Source organism: Galeopterus variegatus, unplaced genomic scaffold (genome assembly GCF_000696425.1).
Source record: "Galeopterus variegatus unplaced genomic scaffold, G_variegatus-3.0.2 Scaffold6016, whole genome shotgun sequence".
Classification (NCBI taxonomy): Eukaryota; Metazoa; Chordata; class Mammalia; order Dermoptera; family Cynocephalidae; genus Galeopterus; species Galeopterus variegatus.
Window position 1 is genome coordinate 129,859 of NW_007732127.1, and position 10,562 is coordinate 140,420.

Sequence of the window (10,562 nt, forward strand, 5' to 3'; positions counted from 1 at the left end):
CAGCGGGAGCGCCGCCACACTCCCAAGTGGCGCACTCTCCAGTGCGCCACCGGGCCGGCCCGAAAATATTCTTAATTTAGATTGTGGTTATGGTTGTGCAACTTTGTGAATATACTAAGAACCACTGAACTGTATAGTTTAAATGGATGAATTTTATGGTATGTGACATATAAAAGAAAAATATATAAAAATACATAAAATCTAAAAGAAAAAAACAGATTACTTCCCTCCTTTCCCCTCTAAATCTCAGTTGTCTTTTCTCCCACTCCCAGCCACTACGTAACAGAAGGCATTAGGCGTCTAAGCTGGATGGGACAGGGTCTTTGCCTGTGTGTTCACTCCTGTGTCACAAGCCCTGGGAACTGTGTGCCTGGCACATATGGGTGATCAAGAACTGAATTTTGAATGAATGACTAAAATAGAAGTTGGGTTGGAACAAAACGACGTTCTGAAATGGCTTTCTTTTTTCTGAAATAGTAAAATGAAGTAGGATTATGACATAGTTGAAGGAAGATTGCGCTGGAGCTGGGGGTCTTGGATTTCAGTGTGGATACACCAAGTTACATCAACTCTCACTGCCCTGGAACAAAACGACGTTCTGAAATGGCTTTCTTTTTTCTGAAATAGTAAAATGAAGTAGGATTATGACATAGTTGAAGGAAGATTGTGCTGGAGCTGGGGGTCTTGGATTTCAGTGTGGATACACCAAGTTACATCAACTCTCACTGCCACAGTTTCCCAATTTTTCGATATGAGATCTAGATTGGATGACCTCTGAAGAAGCTCCCAAAGCCAACATCCTATAAAAACATTGACATTGGTTCTGTAGGGGGAAATTGCACATTTAGACAGAGGCCTCTGCGAGCCACCACTTCTGCCAGCTGATGGATGGGTCTGATAGGTATTGCCTTCGTCCCTTCCTTACTCTTCCTGGTTTTTGTACACTCGGAAGGAACAGCTTCCCTGAGCTGGGGAAAAGGCAGAAAAAGCCTCATTTATATAGCCAGTTTTCTCTTAACAGAATAAAATGTATAGGATAATAAGTTTTGAGCTTATGTTTTGACAGCACCCTCAGTATTTTAACCTCCATCCTTAATAGAAATCCTGAAAATGAAAACTTAACAATGAAAAATATGCCCCATTTTATTCCTCATTTATAAATTTGTGTTTTGAGTTATATTTGCAGTATGGGACTTTTAGAACTGGCAACAACCACTTTAACAGTTGACTTCTAAGGGATAATGGAAGGGAATGTTTCTTTCTTTCTTTAAAGCCTCCGACGTATCTTCTCAAGATTATCAACCAATAAAGTGATGGGTTTACTGAGTGTCTACTTTGTGTTAGTCTCTGTGAGCAGGTGCAGAAGCTCAAAGCATCAGAGATTTTAGTCTGGTTGCAGGGAGAAGATAGAAAGTTAGCAATGCAAACTCAGCTTTAAATCAGCTGTGATCAGTTCAGCCAAGCATAGTCAGATTCTAAGGGGCCGTTTTATCCCAACCAAATTCTAGAAGTGACTCATGAGCCAGAAGACCTCCTATATTAATTTCTAAGAAGTACCAGGTGATGCTGATGCACAGTCGATGCTGCAGGTCCACAAACCACAGTTAAGTGGCAAGATTCTTGAGCAGTGGTTCTCAAAGTGTGGACAGTGAACAAGCATCACCTGGAACTTGTTAGAAAGGTAAGTTCTCGGTCCCCATCCCACACCTGATGAATCAGAAACTCAGCGGCGGGGGAAGACAGCAATCTGTGCTTTAAGAAGCCCTGCAGGTGATGCTGATGCACAGCTGAAGCTGAGGACCACTGCTCCAGAGGGGACTTTGTCTCGGTTGCATTCTCTTCATTTTGGGCTTGGTGTCTTGCTAGGCATCACGTGTGAGGTACCACTCTTTCCTGTGTCCTTGCATGTGCTCTGCTCTTGGATGCCAGTTCTTCCCCGGACAGCTCTTGTGAGAGGATGCTGTTCATGTGTTACACTCTGTTGCAAGTGCCTGCTAGACTGTGGTTGATAAGGTGGGTGGTTGTCCCTACATGTACTCTGGTCTTTTGTGCTTTCCATCAGCATGTGAAATCCAATCTCAGTTCAAAGAGAGATAAATGAATGACAGTAGCAATTTAATAGGCACTGACTTTATGCTAAAGATCTAATTTGTATGTTTCTCAGAGTCTTGTGGGAATGCAGACGTTAGGCAATCCTGTTTTTATAATTCATTTTCAGTGATGTTTATGCTAAAAACCAAGCTTTTGTATTTTTGATCCACTGATCTCTGTGAAAGTCTGACCGCTAGTCCCTTTCTCCTGAGGAAAAGGCACGTAAACACATATATACATTCTTGCATGTTTCGTGAGGTTGGTTCCAAGTAACATGTAGCTGACAGGAGCAAACATAAACACGGGAATTTATTTTTTGGAAGTCAGGATGTCTCTTACAACCTAGGGTCTGTCTGTCGTGATAACGTGTCTGGGCCTCAATGTGAATGAGAAAGAACTAGAACGCTTTTGGAACCCATTAGTCAGTGGTGTGCCAGGAATAGTCAGTAGCCAGCTTGGGGTAGGGGAGGGCAGCCCTGGTCTGTGTCCTTTTCCAGTTTCCACAGTGTAAATACCCCACCATGACAGATTTCAAGCTACCAATGTTTTAACAACTGGCTCAAAGTTCCTGAAATTTAACCCTGAGCTGGTACTGGTGGCGCTGCAGATCACCACATTCTTTCATTGTTTTGTGCCTCCTCTTCCTTTTGCATAACTGCTTTACATTCTTTTCTTTTTTTGCAGACTGACTTCTCCTATTTGTGTTTAATGTTGGCACTAAAACCTAGTCAATCCCACTATTTCAGAACATCTTATAATTCTGGACACATTCCATCAGACCCTCAGCATGTTAAAAAAACACAAAAGTCCCCCAAAAGAGACCAGTATAAAAATTTGAAAAGGTCTGTTGTTTGTCTTTAGGTTGTTGGAGAAGGTGCAGACCCTCAGCATGTTAAAAAAACACAAAAGTCCCCCACAAGAGACCAGTATAAAAATTTGAAAAGGTCTGTTGTTTGTCTTTAGGTTGTTGGAGAAGGTGAGGACTCAGGTGATTTGAAAGGAGGCCCAGTCAGTACCTATAGGAGGGAAGAACCCATGTACTTACAGTTACTGTTCCTTGAACACCATTGTAAGACATGCTTCGCATATGTTCTTTCATTTAACTCTCACAACAACCCAGTGAAGTAGGTCTATTCACTTCCATTTGGTGGATGAGGAAACTGGAGCTTAGGGAAGGTAAAGGACTTGCCCAAGGCCCCAGAGCTAGAGAGTGGCTGAGCCAGGGATTCCAGAGCCTGCTGACCTCAGGGGCGCCTCTCCTCCCTGTATTACATCTCACTTTACTTCTTCTGCTCTCAGTGAGATGGAAGCTTGGGACACCGAGAGATGGAGATTAGTCAAAAGGTTTCACACACCCTTTCCCCAAGTCAGTGCAGAGTTTACCATTCACTTGTCACCTGTCTTAGTCCATTTGGGGGTTATAACAAATATACCATAGACTAGGGGGCTTAAGCAACAAAAATTTATTGCTCACAGTTCTGGAGGCTGGGAAGTTCAATATCAAGGTACCAGCAGATCTGGTGTCTGATGAGAGCCCAGTTCCTGGTTTGCAAATAACCATCTTCTCCTTGTCTCCTCACATGGTGGAGGGCAGAGAGAGGGGACAAGCTGTTGTATGTCTTCTTATAAGGGCATCACGAGGGCTCCATTGTCAGGCTGGGTGACAGACTCTTTAAACCTATTGTGAAGACTTGGTCACAGACCTCTACATAAGCAGGTTGCAAGCTAGGTACTTATAAAAGATCCTGGGAGCTGTTGGCAAGGTTGACATGCTTTATTTAGACATGAGCTCAGTGCTCAGCCCACTGCTGCTGCCCCCTGTTGGCCTCCCGCAGGCTTCCCCAGGGGCCCTGTGGATCAAAGGCAGTTGGTCCTTTATACTTAAGTGAGATAACCCAGGGACACCTGGGTGCAAGTCAGATAACCAAGGAACACCTGGGTGCACATGCACAATTACATCAGACAATAGCCAAAGAACACCTGGGCACACATGTGCAGTTAGCATGTTTACATCAAAGAGCATGCACAATTACCTCAGACAATAGCCAAAGAACACCTGGGCACACATGTGCAGTTAGCATGTTTACATCAAAGAGACTAGGTCATGCCTGGCAAGATTCTGAACAGCTGAGGGAGCCTGAGCATTTTTCATTTTTACATTCCACCCTCCTGACCTAATCACCTCTTAAAGGCCCCATCTCTAAATACATTAGTGTATTTAGAATACTTCAACATAAGAATTTACAAGGCTTCAACATATGAATTTTGGGGGGACACAAACAGCATAGCATTACCTTAATGGGAATCTTTGATGTCTAAAAGGTCACGAAGCTGGAGAGGCATTGTAGACTCATTGATTGTGGGAAGGAGGGACGATTATTTGCAGCTGAGTCCTATAAGAACAATGGGCCCATACTTCTAAAGAGAGAAGCATTGGTTATTTTTGTTTCCCTAGGGCAGTTATTATATGTCCACACTAAATCTAGTTATAACTTCATTTTACCTTATTTGGGATACAGAGGGAGAGGGGTCCCCCTAATCCACGGAGGCATAGATATCAAAAAGATAAGCAGAGTTCCTAAACAAAGGGGCTGTAAGCAGAAGTGAAGATGTTATCTTCGTCAGTGAGATGTGTTAACCTTTCAGGAATGAGCAGAGTGAACTTGACATACCTGTGAGATGGTCTTGGGCCCCCAATAAAGATTTTCCCATAAAATGAGGAATTAAATTCAGCAGCATCTAACTCCGAGACCCAGAACAACATGGACAAAGCACCACTTTGGAAGGGTTTGAATTGCACTGAAGCTAGATATCAGAGTGAGACTCTAACCTTGGCCCGTTTAATTTTATCCCTTTCCCTGTCCTGGTCCTGCCCGTGCTGAGATGTAGCAGCCAAAGTGAAATTAGGCAAGGGGCCAGAACAGTGCTGTTCTTGCAAAGAGTCTCATGAATCCGCCCCATCTAGAAGGTGAGACAGTTGTGAATGGCTTTAAAATAGGCCTCTGGATGTTGTGTGACTTGTGGCCCCAGGTCACAGCAGGCATGGTCTCTCTGGCATCTCCTCTGCACCCAGTGCCATGGGATTCGTCTGTATCTTCTTAAGTGGAGAGTGTGCAATTCCAGTATTAATTACATCCTTGTACTGTGGAGCAGGTGGTCCTGTCCTCATCCCATGGCAGCAAGACCAGGTGGGAATGGGCAAGTGGGACCCATGGCCTTGGCAGAGAGGTAGGAGCGTGAAATCATAATTGTATCTGTGGATGAGTGCTGTGGTCCTGCTGCAGACTGCACGTAACATGTCAAGGTCAGCGTGGGAGGCCCAGTGTAAGTTTTGGGGGTCTCGGTGTGGAACACAAGCTGGTAGAACCTCAGGAGAGTGTTAGAAACTGCAAAAGAGAAGTCACAACCTCCAAAGATGGGCTATTGCACCTGGCTATGTATTCACATGTTCCTAGTACATGTTGGTGTGGGCAAGTTGGGGCCCTGCAAAGGCCCTGGGATCAGAGTTCTGCCTGGAGAGTGTGTATGAGGCATTGTGACTAGGGCCACCATGGGCCCATAGAAAGGAGGAAGGAAGTGCTCCAGGGTACACAGCTCGGGTCATGAGAGGCCCTCACGTCACACTTGCTTACTCCAGATCCTCGAGATAAGGTGAGTGCTTGCTTCTGCGACTCCTCTTTGGAGAAGATGACACCAACCCGCAGAAGAGTCTACTTAATTCAGTCTTCTAATGGGTTTATTCTTTTATCACTTTCCTAAGGACTTGGCGTTCAGCTTTGTAAATTACTGCCTTGTAACCAAGTCTTCCTAAATAAGCTTAAAATGGGAACTGTCAAATGAATTGATATATAATTATCTGACTGTGAAAATAAGCCTGTAATAAGAATAAGTCCTCAGCATATAGTTGTATTATCTTTTCTTCTCCCTGGCAGCACAGTGAAATATCCCTTTAGGAAGCATCAAATTGGGTGAATTTTAATGGTTATTATTTGTCAAGTGAAGATTCATTATCTTGGTAGCTATCGCCTCTGTTCTGAGTGAGACTCTGGTTCCTGTCACTGGAATTATAATTTGAGTGAACAGATAAATAAGTGGACATTTACTGAGTACATATCATATGCGACCCTCTTTCATAGCAGCCTGAGAGAGAGTATTGTTTCACTTTACAGATGAGAAAATCAAGGTTTGGAAGGGCCACATGACTTAAGATCATACTGCCAGCCAGCAGCAGAGCCAGAACTAGAAGCTAGGTCCCTTTATCTCTGAATCATCTGTGTCTCTTCCAGAGCGTTTTGCCTCTGGAAGTGTACTCATTACTAACTTGGTCCTAGGCACTAGCACTATGTATTGTCACATTAATTATCTCACAGAACTCATCCTAACAGCAACCCAATGACATAGGTACTCAATTTATAGATGACAAACTGAAGTTCAAATATATTATGTAACCCGCCCAAGGTCACACAGAGGACAATATCTGTGCCCTCTTTAAAAAGTCTGTTAAGGGAAAAGCCAGGGGGAGATGGATGTCTCACTTCAGAAGGAATGTATGTTCTTTTGATAACTGAGGTTGTAAGCCACACCAGTAGATGTAGGCTGAGAGGTAGGGGGAGAAACATGTAGAAAAAGGATCAGCTATGTCCTAACCAGCCACCCTAACCAGAGATGCCTTATGAAATCTCTGAGCAAATTATAAGCACAGAGCACAGTGACTGGCAATTGACTTACTAATTGTCTTAGTCCGTTTGGGCTGTTAAGAAAATACCATAGACTGGGTGGCTTATAAACAACAGAAATTTATTTCTTACAGTTGGGAGGCTGGGAAGTCCAAGATCAAGATGCCAGTAGATTCAGTGTCTGGTGAAGGCCTGTTTCCTAGTTCATAGATGGTACTTTCTTGCTGTGTCCTCACATGGTGGAAAGGGATGAGGGAGCTCTCTGGGCCTCTTTTATAAGGACACTAATTGCACTCAAGAGGGTAGAGCCCTCATGATCTAGCCTCCTCCTGAAGGCCCCATCTCTTAATACCATCACATTGGGAATTAGGCTTCAACATATGAATTTTCAGGGGACACAAACATTCAGGACATAGCAGTAACCAAAATGCCTAGTGGAGAGTAATAGAGATCAAGCTGGACTGCGCAGAGATTTTCTTTTTCCCAGGCTAGAGTCAGGAGGGAGCACTAGCCAGAGAAAAGGGGTCTCACTAACGGCCAGAGCCGAGCTGGTTAGGTCTATAGAGACAGAGGCAGGAAAGGGAAGAAGAGGCTGAACTTCCTTTCAAGAGGGAGACGCCACTGGGCTCCTGATTCTTCTGTGTAGTAGGGGAGGGTCCAAAGACAAAACACCCCCGTGATTTTTAACTGAATATGTGAGATATGTATTCTGAGTTTAAGTGCCATTGATTGGTTTGCATATTAGTCTCCATATTTAACATGTTTACACATGTTGGCATGCTTCATAACAGCCTTGACCCAGTCTTTGATCACTATGGTAATAATTACATGATACGAAATGACTGATGTATACTTCTGGTTTCTTTCCTGCAGACTTGGTTTAGAAAGAGGGACAACAGCTAAAGAAGCCTTAGATGTCATCGTCTTCTTGTTGGAAGAACATGGACAAGGTGGGAATTATTATGAAGATGCAGACGCCTGCCATAGCTTCCAAAGTGCGTATCTGATTGTGGATCGCGAAGAAGCCTGGGTGCTGGAGACCGTGGGGAAATACTGGGCTGCTGAGAAAATCACAGGTGAGTGGGTGTGGGCGGTGAGGAGGCTTGAGGACAGGAAAGGCTGAGGTGGACGTTGCCTGGATGAATGGCGTCAGGCCCAGAGGACTTGTGCTGCGGTTGCAGACCCTCCCTGTGCTGGACCTTCCTGCTGAGGCATGCCTCTCAGTTCTGGCATCTCCCTCCAGAGTAGAAACTGGAGTGTCTGAACCTGGGGTGAGGAGATGGCCACACCTGGAAGCACACTCTGAACATTTCATATTCTCTGTTTGCTTTCTGGACAGGACCCAGTTTTGACTACCAGCAGCAGTTCTATGTCTCAAACTGTTACTTTGTTGATTGGCCAAGGGAGTGTTGATTCTTTGTTCATAGCAGGTCAACAAATCCCTTCAACTGGGAGCTGCCCCTTGTCGCCTCCAACCCTGTAGCTCCGTGTGCTTGGGATATTTCTCCAAAATAGGAGTCTGGATCTGTGTGAGGACCACTGAATGCCACTCTGGGTCAACAAGGCCATTTCTCTGTGAGACAGTGTTCTTAGAGAAGCAGAAGACTAGAGGCTCCACCTGGAAGGATTTAGTGCCCATAAAACGGCTGCTCTGTGGGTCCTGCAGCGTCTTGCTTCTAAGGCAGTGCTGGGGAAGGAAATGTTAGGGTCTCGTATCCTCACCTCTGCACCCTCACATTCTGGACGCCATGGGGGCCCAGGGTGGGTTAAAGGGCTTCTAAGAGGACTAAGTAGCTCTAAGAGAGAATTGGCCAGCAAAGCTCCCCTTACATTCCTGAGGTCTGGATGATAAATACACCTCCTGAGCATGTCCGTTCTCCCTTCCTGTGCCCACGGTGGACATGGCTGGTAGATCACAGCACTCTTCTCTTGTTGAACCTATACTTGGCCAGTGTATTTTTCTCAACCCAATTTACCAGGAAGTCTCTTCCAGTTAATCAGAAATGATGTTAGCGGGCCGGCCCGGTGGCGCACTGGAGAGTGCGCCGCTTGGGAGCATGGCGGCGCTCCCGCCAAGGGTTCAGATCCCATGTGGAGACCGGTTCCCGCTCGCTGGCTGAGCGCGGTGCGGGCGCGGCACCGAGGGTTGCGATCCCGTTGCCGGTCCCTGGTGCGGGCGCGACACCGAGGGTTGCGATCCTGTTACCGGTCAGTAAAAAAGACAAAAAGGAAAAAAAAAAAAAAGATGTTAGTGTTCTAAAAAAACATTCTTCCGATAGGTGCTACTCTTTGTAGGTGCTTAAATCTACATCTTGAGTTTTCCTCTAAAAAGCTACATCTGGCATTTGAATAATTTTAAAGGATACAGAGGAGAAAAACACAGAAAAATGGTGAAAACAGGGAGACACAGAGTGAGCCAGACCTTCACACATGCCCCTCATTTTTTAACACCCTTAGAAGTCGTCCTGCTTGGAAATCATTCTAATGGATGAAAGCATCACTCGGTTAGCATTGCAAGGTCAGAAGGCCTTACTTTAAGGGACTGCGATGAATTGGAACCAAATCTGACCTGAGTTAGAAGCAGAAGATCTACTGCAGAAGTTGGGAATTGAGCCTGTTGTTTCTGTGCACAATGTTAGTCCAGTGATCAGGACTTTTGTGGACGATGGTATGTGTACCCTATACAAAGTTGGCCCACTGAGGCAGTGAAATCTAGACTGTTGTTTCCTGGCCAAGCTGTGCAAAGTCTGGGTTGGCCTGGTGGAGAGGATGTCATTCTCACAAGGGTGCAGAATGGGCTGGCGGTGCGCATAAACAATCACAGTTTCTCCGCCCTCATGTGCCCAGCATGTACCACCAGGACACATGCCTGCTTGTCCAGCTCTTGCAGTAGTTACAGAACTAAGGCAGCCAGTGTGGCCCACCAGGTCTCCAGCTCTTCTGTGATGCAGGGACTTAGAACTCCTTTTTAAAAACCCTTCCTAAGCTGAAGTTTTAATATTGAAAGCTTCCATCAAGGAGGCTAGCAGTCCATTCTTAAAAGCAGTCACATTTCTTTTAAGTAGAACCTAAAACTTTTTGATCTATACCAGTGTTTCAAAAGCTGAGCTTCCCTTCAAAATATAGCTTTAAAACTCCATCTCCACGAAGTGCATGTTGTCTTTCACTAAGTATTTATATTTTTCAAAACTCAGCCATTTCTTGGATTCATTGATTTCATATCCTCTGATCCCAGCAGCAGTGTGATTGATTGCAGGAGGATTTAATGCACTCTCCCCCCAAATGATAAGTTCTTAAAAGCAAATGTCTACTATAAATCAAATAAAGTCTGTGGAGTTGTTCACAAGAAGTTTTTTTTTTTTTTTTAATAGCTTAGTTATGAATGATGTCAAAATCTGGTTTTCATTTTTAAATTGCTTATAATTTTACTTTTATGGTGCCCTCTGAAAATATGAATGGCAAAGGACCAATGCCCATCAGCCAGGAATGCTTATTTTGGAAGTGTAGATCAGTGAAGCAAAGCATACTGGAAAAACTCAGTCCAGCACTGATCCTGCCTCTAGGAACTGGTTTTCAGGCAATAATGGCTTTATTGCAGCTAGTAGTTTAGGCTCTCTCTCTCAACTTCATTCTCCAAGAATTTGGAAAATCAAACGTGGAAGCAGTAAACATGAATGGCCCTTCTGAGCTAACACTAATAACTTGTTAGTGTTTGTACTCTGGACAAACATTGAGAAGCTTCAAGCATCTGGAAGCTTGAAAGCTGAGTCATCTGCTGTGGATCTGCCGCTCAGG

At 44.6% G+C, this 10,562-nt stretch overlaps 1 protein-coding gene across 2 annotated transcripts in view; it reads left to right on the forward strand.

The window, feature by feature from the left end:
* Window positions 1-7,910, forward strand: part of LOC103605721 (secernin-1-like) — a 26,410-nt gene extending 18,500 nt beyond the window's left edge. For both annotated transcript variants that reach the window (XM_008590348.1, XM_008590349.1), the window contains exon 3: window positions 7,641-7,910. In XM_008590348.1, the coding sequence (XP_008588570.1) occupies window positions 7,641-7,890 (250 nt within the window). In that variant the 3' untranslated portion in view covers window positions 7,891-7,910. The remainder of the gene's footprint in view (window positions 1-7,640) is intronic.
* The last annotated feature ends 2,652 nt before the right edge of the window (window positions 7,911-10,562 follow it).